At 34.3% G+C, this 13,672-nt stretch overlaps 3 protein-coding genes across 7 annotated transcripts in view; 2 read left to right on the top strand and 1 right to left on the bottom strand.

Moving 5' to 3' along the window:
* LOC114283123 (formin-like protein 18) overlaps window positions 1-4,058 on the bottom strand; it is a 30,773-nt gene extending 26,715 nt beyond the window's left edge. For 2 of the 5 annotated variants that reach the window (XM_082901368.1, XM_028225957.2), the window contains exons 1-2: window positions 3,269-4,050; window positions 275-975 (exon numbers count right to left, since the gene is read on the bottom strand). In XM_082901368.1, coding sequence (XP_082757494.1) covers window positions 275-975; window positions 3,269-3,341 — 774 coding nt within the window. In that variant the 5' untranslated portion in view covers window positions 3,342-4,050. Of the gene's footprint in view, window positions 1-274; window positions 976-3,268 lie in introns of those variants that run through there. The other 3 variants (XM_082901369.1, XM_028225962.2, XM_028225974.2) reach the window with 3 other exon arrangements.
* A 4,450-nt stretch (window positions 4,059-8,508) lies between these two features.
* Window positions 8,509-12,137, top strand: LOC114293089 (PKS-NRPS hybrid synthetase cheA-like). Its single transcript, XM_082900254.1, has 3 exons — window positions 8,509-10,577; window positions 10,657-11,875; window positions 11,961-12,137. Exons 1-3 carry the CDS (start codon window positions 9,901-9,903, stop codon window positions 12,135-12,137), a joined length of 2,073 nt encoding a protein of 690 aa, XP_082756380.1. The 5' UTR covers window positions 8,509-9,900.
* LOC145805196 (uncharacterized) lies at window positions 9,505-9,816 on the top strand. Its single transcript, XM_082900256.1, has one exon. The coding sequence runs from the start codon at window positions 9,505-9,507 to the stop codon at window positions 9,814-9,816; it is 312 nt and encodes a 103-aa protein (XP_082756382.1).
* Window positions 12,138-13,672: the final 1,535 nt, after the last annotated feature.

Genomic DNA, 13,672 nt, shown 5'->3' with positions numbered 1-13,672 from the left:
CCAAAAAAAAATCAACAATACTCCGGCTTCATCTTCTAAAGCAAAACTGAACACCATGACTAAACTAATCCTATATTCTACTACAATATTATTTACATAGGTTCAATCACATTGAATAATGGTAAGAAAAATAAATCAACAGATCAGAACATATTGATATCGATGTAAAAAGATGTTATTTCGTGATCTGGCAAGAACAGTGAAAACCACATATAAAAAAAAAATGAAAAAGAAAGAATTCACATAAACAATAGCAAAAGAGATTAAATGTCACCTGCTTGTAATGCCGAACAGTTTTGCTATTCTTAGGTGTTGAAAAAAGCACCTTAGGAGTCCGATCAGCAACCATGAAGGGATCCTGTCCATATATCCTAAACATTGGACGGCAGCCTCCCTCTCCATCCATGTTAGGAATGAATCTAAGGATGATGCAATCCAATGTAAGCGCCCTATCCAATGGTGGCCACACCAAACCCACATTCCTTCTTGAGACATATTGTAGGTACCTCAATTGTGAAGGTAATGGATTAAGTGGCGAGATCAGCTGCAAAAGCTCACGAGGTGCTTGTCTATATATCATGTCCAGAGTTTTCTGTTCCCCTGTGAATTGCTTCCTATAAATCAATAGGGCAGCAAGCACGAAAGCCAAAACTGGCCATCCACCACACTCGCAATGCATTAAGAGTACATTATGCTGACAAAGTGAAAGCCAACTCTCACTTGATCTTAGAAAGTGATGGATCGTCTCCATGGTGAGTATTGGGCAACTTTCATACTGGCGAGGATACTCCATCACAGTCATGTCATACTCAGACAATACTTTAGCAATCTGGCTTTGATTCTCTCCCTCTCGGAAGTTAAATACCATGAATGAAGCATCAAGGGAGTATTCACGAAGATTGTCCACTATGCCACTCACGTAGACTTTGTATTCATTCTCTTCCAAAACATTAGTGGTAAAGCAGCAATCGAAGACTACACATTTACAAAGGAGCAAATGCAAACATATAAGTTCAACACATTTATAGGTGCTTTTACAGCACCAAGATGCAATAATTACTATATAATGCATATCATAATTCCTTTCTTTATGCAAGCAAGCTCATACACCAAAAATCAATGAAACTAACTAAAATGCGTCAATTCCATCTCCAAAGTATTAAATGCGAGTTAAAGTGGTCTCCACAATTGATGCCATCAGTATTCATCATACAGAAAAGGGGTATTTTTTAACAAAAAATTACACCTCAACAAAAAATAAGGAACATTTTGGCTTATCGATGATTTTGTCAAAGAAGGACTTTCATGAAAAGACACCATAAGAATGAATGAATCAAACCCACTTATTACACGCATTTGGAGACGATGAAAAACCATCAAGCAAAGACAACAAAGATGCCAACTCAAGAGTTTCTCGATCATTAAGATTTCTAATAAAATTGATTTTCCATGAATCGGTGCCAAACTAGAGTTGGATAGCTTGATATACATTGTTGGGTCCACTTATTAACAGCTTAGGCTTGGATGACTTAACATAGTATCAGACTCAGGTTAGAAGAGATCTTGGGTTTTTAGCCCCTGTTTGCATTCTTTCTTCTCGTGTTTGCATTATTTCCTTTCTCTATATATGGATCTCTGCATCTCCACGTGCAAGATGGGGTTGCACGTGAGGGAGGGTGTTGGATAGTTGGGCGCATTTCCTAGTAGCTTAAGCTTTTAGGACACTTGGTGACTTACGACTAGAGCAAGCTAAAGTAGCAATAGAAGCATCATAAGAACTAGCCACTTGATATAAATGTGGGAACGCCACATCAAAGGAAAAATCACCCAGATTTAACAATACTCTTAGGGGACAAAATTGACACAATTGAAACGTTGGAGACCAATGACACAAAATGCATACTTTAAGGACCACAAGTCTAATTAGCTCTAAATAAAAATATACAAGCATGCACACATGGACATGCCCTATACACGTGCAAATCAAGTCAAACGGGGATAGTTCCCTCAGCCCACCACCACTTGGCCACATGTGAGTGCACGCAAGTCTTCAAAGAACCCCTCCTAAGTTCAAATTTGAGCAATAAAAGAACTGGTGTGTTTAGATAATTACAATCACATTGTAATCTCAAAATATCCAAATTATTTCCTCTGTTTTGGATGGCCTCCAAGACTCCAACAAAATTTCTTTCCCCTAGACTCATGTCTACGTATTTACCTTTTCTACAGCCTTGTACGGCCCAACAGCAACTGGACAAAATAACCAGCACCAAGAAATAAGGACAAAAAGGCTCAAAATATCTCCTCATAGAAGATGAAATCATTATCAAATACACTCAAGGCGTAAAAATATAAAAATTCGAATACAAGTGCCATTCGGATGGTTTATATTCAAATTATATGTATTGATGTACTCAGTCAAGGTTCGATGCATACCGTCACAAGAATGGTAAAAATCATTTAATAACTTATAAAAAAAAACAGTAACATTCATTAAAGGCAACTATGCTTATTATTCAAGATTCAACCTTGTTTATCATACTGAACGTAAGTATAATTGCCGTTATATGTGTGTATGCTGTTATAATTGCTATAGGTATGTATTTGTCTATGCTTTAATTATTTTACCATGTCTGAATAGTCTACTGTCAAAGTAACCCTACTCCATCACAGGTAGAGCACCCAATAAAGGTTTTGAACCAGAGGAGCAGTTGCATCTGAAGAGATTTTTATATTAAGAACACTAACATAATTAGATTCAATTATTTACCAATTTGAACATAATTAAATATGTTTTAGATCTGAGAAAACTTCCAAATTTTTAAGTTGATATTTGTGATGAGGTGAACTTACAAATTAGCAGGGTTTTTCATAACCGATTTAACCAAACATATCATCGATTGAGTTTTCATGGGAAGCAAAATCCACCTCACTGAATGCACACTAGTTTTGTTGATGCTTCCACAAAATCACATAAAATTCGTAAAGCAGTTTTTGGTCTTCCCCTAAAACATTTTAACTACACATTAACATTTCTTTTTTGTTTTCCCAAAAAAGAAATGTAGGTGGCCTCAAGGCAGTGTAGGCATTACATGAGCATTCCACGCTTATTCATTTCTTAATTCATGCATTATCCACCAGAGTCTTGTAAACTAGAAAAACACAACCCAAAAACACCAAGGCAAGATATTCAAAACACATCAAAACCCACGAATCTTCAAACTACAAAGGATCAAAATTTAATAAAAATTGTTCGATCAACACTTACCAAAAACCCTTTCAGAAATCTCCAGAAGCCCTTCAGGTGGCTTCCGGTAGAAAAATTTCCTAAACAACGCCATTGTTGCTGAGATCCAAAGCAGTCACCAGCAAGAACAAACCCTAGAAAAGCTCCAATACAACCCACATTGCTTCCAAACCCCTAGAAACGGTCCAATACAATCCTCATTGCTTCCAAAACCAAACCCATTTCAGCTCAAAAACAGAGGGTCCCAAAATCTCAACACAAACAAACATATATACACACGAAAGAACATGTATGTAACGTGTAATGATTGGATCACAGAAGAGAGTGTGGATTCAGGAACCACCTCAAGTGTGGATTTTGCTGGGGCTCTAAGGAACACTTTTTTTTTTTTTTTCTTTTTCTTTCTTGAAAATGTCTTCACATTCACACTTAATCCCAGAGAGACTTGGCTTTCAATGGGGGAAACCAAAGCTATGGAGGAGAAAGAAAGTGGTGGGGGAAGAGGAGAGAGAAGATTGAAGGGTCAGATGTGGAATTTGTTGGGGAAATTGAGGAATAGTGGGAATATAGGAAGATCTCAGGCTTGTCTTGTTGGTCTCTGTTTTGTTGGTGTGTGTCTTGTGTATTGTTATTTGGTGATTTTTTTATTTTGTTTTTATTTTTTTGATTTTGGTGATAAGGTAATAACATAATGACAATGATGTCCGGTTGTTCCTTTCATTCTCATTCTCTTTCTCTCTCTAATCTCTCTCATCATCTCTGCTATGTTCCTTGTTTTTCTCTTTCTAAATTAGACTATATTCGGCACGTGTGTTCCCCCCTCAACAGAAAGTAACAAAAAATGTATTTCTATCCCTTGATTAAGGGATGTTTGGGATAGATTATTGGGGTGATTATTAACTTATTTTAATTTAAAAATTTATATTAAATTATTTGATGTAATTTCTATTTATAATTTTTTAGGTAAAAATAATTTAAATAAACTAAGAAAAACTGATTATTTGTGTGTTTCTTCCCCCTTCAGCAGAAAGTGACAAAAAGGTACTTCTCACCTTTGATTAAGGGGTGTTTGGTGTAGATTATAGGGATGATTATAACTTATTTTAATTTAAAATTTTGTATTAGACTGTTTGATATAACTTATGTTTATAGTTTTTAAGGCAAAAATAGCTTAAATAAGTTTAAAAAAATTGATTATTTAGAAGCTGAGGAATAAGTGCTATTGATTTCTGTTTTCTGATTATCAGTTTTTAACCTACAATAAGCTGTACCAAACAACATAAGATTGTTTAATCCAATTAATTTCGCTTTCAATTTTTATTAATTTATTATTTTGACTTTTGTTACGAAAATTAAAAAAGATAAATTAAATGGATCTCTTTGAGATTTAAAAATAAATTTTAAAATTTTTGAATAATTACATTAATTTTTTTAAGCTAAAAGAATTATAATAGATGTGAACAATGTAAGGATACAAATATAAACAATATAAAATATATATATATATATATATTTTATTTTTTTTTTTAATATAAAAGATACTAGGATCTCACTTGTGCTATGTACATGATTAAATAATAATTAATAAATTTATTTTTAAATTAATTTAAAAAAATTTAAAAATAAATAATATTAAGTAAGTTTTAACTTTTTTAACAAAAAGAGTATTTGAAATTAACTTTTCAAGTGATTTTTTGACTTTTTTAAGATATTAAGAATTCGTTTGGTAATAACTTTTTTAATTGAATTTTTGATTTTTTTAGCCTAAAACTTTTTTGTTTGTTTAGTTTTCTTATTTGGTTTTTTTTCACTTTTTTGCTTTGGAACGACAAACTTTTTTTTGTTGGCTTTTGATTTTTTTGACTTTTTTGACTTTTTTTTTTTTTTTTTTTTTTTTGTCCATATGCATTATTTAACCCAAAATGTTTACAAACCAGGGCTTGATGTATTTATGAATGGACTTTTTAATTGTATGGGAAACTACAAGTATTTTTGTTTATAACTTAAATTTTCAGTTTTGCCCTTCCAAAGATTTAAACACTTATGAACTCAGTCACAATAATTGTTTGTTCTTTTCAAAGTGGTATAAAGATTTTTGAACAAATTTTTTTTTTTTTATTGTATATACCAAACACATTTTAGCACTCTTTAGTTTCTTAACTTTTTAATCAAAAAAATAACATCCCAAAAATGGCATGAGTTACACAAATTTTATTTTATTTTGTTTTTTGTTACTATTAATTTTTGTCTAAGTATTATATAACAAATAGATATATAATAATTCAATTGGTCAAGTATGCTTTCGGTCAAATATAATTACATTATCAAGTATAATTACAAATAAAATTTTGGAGATTTTTTTTAGGGTCCATGATATTAAGATTTTATAACATAAATGACATCTAATATTTTCATAATGTCTAAGGTCTCTCAAATTGATCTAGAGAAAATTTGATCCAGAGAAATTCTCTGGACTTCACAGAGAAATTGACTCCCAAAATTTATCCAGACTTTTCAAAATTCTCCAAAATCTAGAGAAATTCTCTCCAATTTCTAGCTCTCTACTCATCTCTCAAACCCACTTCATCTTCTTCACCATCCTCATCACAAACCTTCAACCTAATAATATTCAAATTTTAAGTTTCATTTCGCACATTTTCTCAACAACCAAACACTCAACTATCGATACAACGTCTAAAGAAATTTTTTCCAGAATTTCTCTGAACTCCCCAAACCTAGAGAAATTCTCTCCAAAATCAAAGAAAATCCATTTTCTAGCTCTCTACTCATCTCTCAGACCCACTTCATCTTCTTTACCATCTTCATCACAAACCTTCAACCTAATAATATTCAAATTTTAAGTTTCTTTCCATTTCATACATTTTCTCAGCAACCAAACACACAACCACTGATACAAAGTCTAGACAAATTCTTCTTAGAATTTCTTTGGAATCTCCAACCCAGAGAAATTCTCTCAAACCCAGAGAAATTCTCTCCAAAATCAGAGAAATTCCATTTTCTGTGATTTCTAACATCTCTCAGACCCACTTCATCATCTTCATCACAGACCTTCAGCCTAATAATATTCAAAATTTAAGTTTCTTTCCATTTCACACATTTTCTTAGCAACCAAACACGCAACCACTGATACAATAATCAACTAATCAGTAAAGCATAAAAAACCCAATTGCGTAATTTTCACAATGACCATTATCATCATCTAAAATAACACATAAATTCGTCAATCTTCATAGTTACATATACATATATATATATATATGTGTGTGTGTGTGTGTGTGTGTAATTTACCTAAAAATAGGGCAGAGGAGGGAGGAGGATTAGTGGACCCAAAGTTGGGGATCAAAGAAAATCGCTGCTAATTCACTCACTGGAAGAGTCATTGTCGGAGAAAGAACCCAACGGGTAGGTCTAGGCTTGATATAAGGCCAACCCGAACAAGACTCCGGCCTCTCAAACCCACTTCATTTTCTTCATCACATAGCTTTACTTCATCTACCTATGCAAAGAAAGATTACAACCGCTGGAGATGGAAGTTTCTAGTGAGAAGAGCAGAAATCGGAGATGAGCATGGGCATGGCGGTGGGAATGGGGACAATCTAGAAGATCAAGACTGTTGCTTTAGAGAAAGAGAGAGAGAAAAAAAAATGAGGTTTGATTTGAGAAATTTCTTTGTGATATATGAGTGTTGGGGTTGAGGGACCTTAGACATCATAAAATAATATTGTGGATTTCTTCCATTACTAAATATAGGAGAGAGACCTTAGACTAATTTTTCCTAAAATTTTATAACTCATTTTATTTTTACATTATCAAGTATAATTACATTTTATTATTTTATTTTATTTTAAAACAAATAAAATCTTTAAAATTACAAAAAATTATACTTTCAGTCAAGTATAATTACATTATCAACAAAATTCATAATTATAATTCATCTATCACAGTTTGTAAAGTGATATAACAATCTTATATTTTTTTTTGTCTCTCTGCCACTCATCTCCTATCTCTCTTTATTTTTAAGACGATGTAGCAAAAAATTGAAATCTAATATTTAAATATATTTCAATAAGTCCATTAGGAAAAATATTCTCATATTAGTAAAATTTGTCATTTGATAGAGTATGATAAATTTAAGTTGACCGTAAAATGTAAGGGCACTTTCAATTTTTTTTAAAATTTTATTAGATGATTGAGGTATCTAACCCATGTTAGATTGATGCCAATCAACACAAATTGAAGAATCACTAGACCAAGTTGTTTATGTACAAAAATTTTAAATTGGTAAACATAAATCATTAGTATTAAAAAAAAATCATAACAAAATGTACATATTTATGCATATTTAATAGTTCTAAAAAAATAAATTAAATGTAATATTTTTTTATAGTGTTGTTATTATGACTGTAATTTCACTTTAATTTAGACAATTGTAGATATTTTTATAATATTTTTAAATAAAATTAAACAAAAATCAATTCAAACGAAGTAGCACTTCAATTCAGACAAAATTAAATAGATATTTGTTTATGTAAATATTTTTTGAATTGATATTTTTAAACAAATCAACTGGAGATAAAAATATTAAAGTGAATTTATAAAAATATTTTTTAAAAAAACTATTGGATACTTTTGAAATAATGCTCTACACCAATTGTCAATTAACACATATCATAATATCACAAAATATTAAAAGTAAAAAATAAAAAAGAGTAGTGATATAAAAACATAAAACCAATACAAAAAAAAATATTAATAATGATTTGGTTGAATTTTGATCTATCACTTTATAATAAAAAGTCTATTGACATATTTTTTATTATACAAATGACATTATCACATCATTTTAGGGTAAAATTTAAATAAAAATTCTAATGAAATAATATTTTCCAACAATTTTTTATTATACAAGTGACATTATCACATCATTTTAGGGTAAAATTTAAATAAAAATTCTAATGAAATAATATTTTCCAACAAAAAAATTTATTATAAGTAAGAAAAAAACAAAAAACAAATAATGGTCAGAGTAGAGGGCCAAATGATACATGAAATGTGAAATGCAAAAAAAAAAAATGGTCAGAAGTTTAAAAAAAAAATACTTGAAGATGAAAGAGTCTGTTTCAAGAATTCAAGAGACTAAATATTAACTAACCTTCAATTGTCTTATAAAGATAGAGAAAAATAATGAGGTGCCTCTATTTGCACACATCAATTCCACTCTTTGCACACACTTAATGAATTTTATTTTTATTACAATTTTATCCCTAAATAAAATTACCATTATAGACATCTCACACAATTCAAATAAACACACATCCTCTCAATACACACACAGACGTTGCAAGCAATGCCTCTGCTTCCTCATTTTGCTAAATAATCCACACACACACAGACTCCATACCAGAGCTCCAAAGTTACTCCATTCTTCATTAGTGTACACTCCTTGCACAAGCTCCACACTCCTTCCACAAGCTGTCTTCCTAATTCTTCCTTCCTCATTCTTCATTACTTATTTGTGATGGAGGATTTGTCTTCTGAAAATCAGCAAATAAGTATTCATGTGAAGCAGAGCGAAGGAAATGTGAGTTTAATTTTTTTTTTTTTCGCAGCGTCGTTCGGATAACCAGTGCCGAATTTTGTTATTTTGTTCGGAAATGTACTACCGAAATAATTATGTATTTTCGGAAGTTGATGTCCGAATAAATTGATAAATTTCGGAAGTTGTTGTCCAAAACATATATATAAATTCGGAAGTTGTTGTCCGAAAAATGTTAACTTATACAACATTCTACTTCCGAAATTTGGAAAAACATTCGGACAACTACTTCCGAATGAAGTAAATTTTTTTTTTTCCATTTTATATTCCAAATTTGCAAACTACATACCAAATTTACAGTTTCAAATTGCAAATTAATCTTTATAATGCCATTAAAAATTTGTAATGTTATACAAAACATGCAGGAATATGTGTCAACTCAAGGGAGTCAGGTTTGCGCGAATTTTGTGTTAGATTACACCACTCATTTCACAACTGAACAGGTTCAGTCTACGAAATTATAACGATTATGTTTTGAATTGCTCACCAAATGTAAATGTTTGATAATATTTATTTAACTTTGTTGGTATTCAAAAGTAAGGATGAATTGCTCAACTGGGTACGTGAAGTTGGAAAGAGAAATGGTTTGGTCATTGTAATCAAAACATCAGACTATGGTGGAGGGAAAAAAAGACCCAGGATGTATCTTGCTTGTGAGAGAAGTGGCCAATATAGAGCAACAAAGAAGTTAAAACATGATGGCAACAATACATCAAGAATAACCGGTACGAAGAAGTGTGGTTGTCCTTTTGATATGAGGGCTCACAGGTTTACCACATATGATGAATGGACATTGACTGTAGTATGCGGATTGCATAATCATCCACCTGCGGAGCACCTCGAGGGACATTCATATGCGGGGAGGCTATCCAAGGATGAGAAAGCATTGTTAATGGATATGTCAACGAGCATGGTTCGGCCAAAAGAAATCCTAGTAACCTTGAAACAGTGAGATGCCCTCAATGTAAGCACACTTAAAACCATTTACAATGTACGCCATCGAAACAGGGTGGTACAGAGAGCTGGAAGATCACAGATGCAACACTTATTGGGTGAATTGGCCAAGTATAATTACATTGAGCGCCATCGGTCTGAAGAGTCCACGATGACTGTGATTGACTTGTTTTGGGCACATCCTACCAGTTTGGACTTATTTCGGTCTTTCCCACGTATATTAATTATGGATTGCACATATAAAACCAACAGATATCGGCTTCCTCTTCTTGAAATTGTGGGAGTGACATCAACTGAAATGACATTCTCTGTAGCTTTTGCATACTTACAGTATGAGAGGGTCGATAACTATGCGTGGGTGTTAGCCACATTACGTGATGTCATGGATGGGTTTGTTGTGCCAACAGTTATTGTTACTGACAGAGAGCTAGCCTTGATGAATGCCATACAGAAGATATTCCCGAGTGCCAGACATTTATTATGTCGTTGGCATATCAGTAAGAATGTGTTGACGAAATGCAAGAAAATGTTTGAGACACAGCAAAAATGGGAGAAGTTCAACCATGAGTGGAACTCTGTAGTGTATTCATCTTCTGAAATTCAATATGAGGAGCGTCTTAAATCATTACTTAAGGAATTCAGTAGTTATCCTGATGCAGTCAAATATGTCATGGATACTTGGTTGGTTCCTTACAAGGACAAATTTGTGGCGGCATGGACAGACACGTGTATGCATTGTGGCAATGTTACAACGAACCGGTAACATTACTTTTGTTGAATATGTTATTAATAACTGCCGTGTACTTGATTTTAACTTGACTTACATTTAATTGAACAGGGCTGAGAGTGCACATGCAAAACTTAAAAGACAATTGGGTTCATGTCAAGTCTCATTTCAGGCATCATTTGAGAAAATACACAGTCTGCTTGAGTTGCAACACACTGATATCAAGGCTTCATTTGAGAAAAGTCTAACTATTGTGCAACATCAATTTAAACCTTCTCAATTCAGGAAGCTACGGGGGAATGTGTCTATCTCTGCATTGGAGTATTTGCTTGTCGAGAGTAAGAGAGCCAATTCCATTGGTATTGATGTTGAAGCTTGTGGATGCGTCCTTCGCCACACTCATGGTTTACCTTGCGCCCATGAGATTGCTGACTACATCAGACAAGATCGTCCTATACCACTTGCTACCATACACTCACAGTGGAGGCAACTTCATATCTCCATATGCAAGAAAGAAGAGGAAACAGAGGTGACTTGTCATGCAGAAGTAGAGTTGTTTGTCAACAAGTTTAATGAAAGTGATAGAACCATGCGATTGGAGCTTTTGAAGAAGTTGAAAGAGATTGTATATCCGGAAAGCACTTTTCTTGTTGAGCCGGAGGTGAAGCCCAAAACACGTCCTCGGGATCATAAGAAGATCAATGTTTCTACCCGTCGTGACCCGTGTGCATTTGAGTTAGTGCAATCTGGACATGATTCCTTCTCACCTAGGGACACTCAAATCACTACATTAGCTTCTACTCTGCAAACCAAGAAGAAGCGACATGTTAAGGGAAAGGAGAAGGTGAACCCGAAAGGGAAGGCATACATTACTAGAACAGTGAAACCTGGTGCATATGTTGATGCTTTCCCTACTGGGTTAAAACCATATATTAAGTTTGTCAAGGATGTAGCTGCAGATGGGAATTGTGGTTTCAGGGCTATAGCTGCTTCAATTGGTCATACAGAAGATGATTGGGCTCAGGTTAGGCGTGACCTATTGGGTGAGCTGCACACACACAAAGAGGAATACATTACACTTTATGGGTCCTATGAAAGGTTTGAAGAATTGACAAGTATATTGTCATACTTTGAAGACAGTCCTGGATACTCATATTGGATGATTATGCCAGACATGGGCCATCTTGTTGCATCGTGCTACAATCTTGTGTTATACCACTTGTCTTTACAGCAATGTCTCACCTTTTTACCTCTTAGAACCGTGCCAGTACCTCAACTTGATAGACGTGAGATTGCCATTGGGTTTGTCAACGGAAATCATTTCGTGCAGGTATAACAGAAACTTATCAATTGCGTTTATGCATGTAGAAGAAGTTATGAGGTATGACCACTAAGTCAATTGATATTTGGTGCAGGTTTTGTTGCAGCCAGGCCATCCAATTCCTCCTATTGCCACTAATTGGAGAAAATACCGTCACCCTTGCGCTGTGGACTGGGATGATGCATATGTGCGTCGCATTCAACATTTCAAGGACATTATTCATGATAATGTAGCTACTCGAGAGACTTTTGATGTTGTTGATGTCGCATGACACATGTATGCATTTGACAATGTTACAATTATGGAAGAAATTAATGAATGTGTTTTTTATGTTGATGTGTTATATTTTGCAATGTGGATTGAATGTTATCGACCATGGTTACCATTCCATTGTAATAAGAAAATATCATTTACAAAATCAACGACCATTGTTACCATTTCATTCTAATAATAAAAGGTCATTACAATACCATTGTTGTCATTCCATTCTAATAAGAAAATATTAACCACTGTTACCATTACAACAATGTCATCTTACAAAAAACACCAAACAATATTCATCAACTAACAAAATAACATGTAACAACATAACATGTCACGAATCAGCTGTATGCCTACGCCGAGGCCTACGACTGTATGTCAACGTCGAAGATGGAAAGCGACCTCCAGCAGAACTAGGTCCAGCTTCGTCAATGTGCTGACCTTCAAGAACATGTGTCATACTCTCGATAGCCTGGTAAAGTCGATAAGGATGGCGAATCCCCTCCTCATAACCAGCGTCAATAATAGGAAGTGAAATCTGCAGTGCATGTGCAATACGCTGCATTTGAAAAGAATATCACATTTTAGGGAACATATCAAAAAAAAAAAAGTAAGTTGCATATGCATCAGAGAGGATAATAGATTACATCCGCATGTTCGCTGAAATCCTGATGGTCATGGACACGCGGTTCATCAGTGTGCTCGACATATAGGTGCGTGATATTCTTATACCAATCCATGTAACCCGGTACACATTGCCAAGGCTGACGAACTGGTGTGCTCCTCCGTTGCGCAGACAACACGTGGTTATCCCAAGCCTCCCACATCCTATCCAAGTATCTGTACATGACGGTATATCGTGCAGATATGTTGCCTCGTGCACCACGACTAGGAGCTAGCGGTGCATCTGGGATGGTTTGAACCCTGCCAAACTGCCTCAAAACTCTATCTGGATGATACGGTTCGACAACGTCTAAGCACTTTAAGCATCCATGGTAGAACGTAACCGGGTTACATGGATGCCGGTCTCTGCAGCTGTGGTATGGATCCCAAATAACCTGTAAACATAAAAGTGTTATTGCATTAAAGTACATAAAGGGTAAGATAAATGGAAGTCTTAAAATTATCGCAGGATGAGTAAACTTACATCAGTAACTACTAAACTGTCAAGCTCGGCTCGAAAAGATTTCAAATGGTCAATGGAGGAACCCGCCTCTCTCCTAGATGCCCAATGGTACACATGTGGCATGTCTTCAGTGTAGCCCATGTTCTGATGAGGTCGGAATGCTCGGAAGTGCTCATAAATCCACGTCTCCAAAAGAGTCATATAACCACCCATCTGCTTAACCCCAGACCGGCTAGCAAACCCCAACTGTCGATATAAAAATGCTAATGCAGCAGCACCCCAGGCATAAGTATGTATGGATCCCAAATCCATCAACAAGCCGAGGTAAACAACGGGAACCCTGCCGCCACTCTTGTCATTGAAGAGTGTACATCCCAACAGAAACAATAAATAAGCTCTTGCAGCGCACTGTATAGCCT

The sequence above is a fragment of the Camellia sinensis genome, chromosome 13, assembly GCF_055761805.1.
Source record: "Camellia sinensis isolate YWXY chromosome 13, ASM5576180v1, whole genome shotgun sequence".
Taxonomy (NCBI): domain Eukaryota; kingdom Viridiplantae; phylum Streptophyta; class Magnoliopsida; order Ericales; family Theaceae; genus Camellia; species Camellia sinensis.
The sequence above is the reverse complement of the archived record's forward strand: the minus strand, read 5'-3'. Positions and strand labels throughout refer to the sequence as shown.

Excerpts from the sequence above, each read along its gene's own strand:
- LOC114293089 (XM_082900254.1), top strand. The coding sequence starts at position 9,901 with ATGCAACACTTATTGGGTGAATTGGCCAAGTATAATTACATTGAGCGC. Across the intron at positions 10,578-10,656 it reads GGCAATGTTACAACGAACCG|GGCTGAGAGTGCACATGCAA; the intron begins GTAACATTACTT and ends TTAATTGAACAG. Across the intron at positions 11,876-11,960 it reads ACGGAAATCATTTCGTGCAG|GTTTTGTTGCAGCCAGGCCA; the intron begins GTATAACAGAAA and ends TATTTGGTGCAG.
- LOC145805196 (XM_082900256.1), top strand. The coding sequence starts at position 9,505 with ATGTATCTTGCTTGTGAGAGAAGTGGCCAATATAGAGCAACAAAGAAG.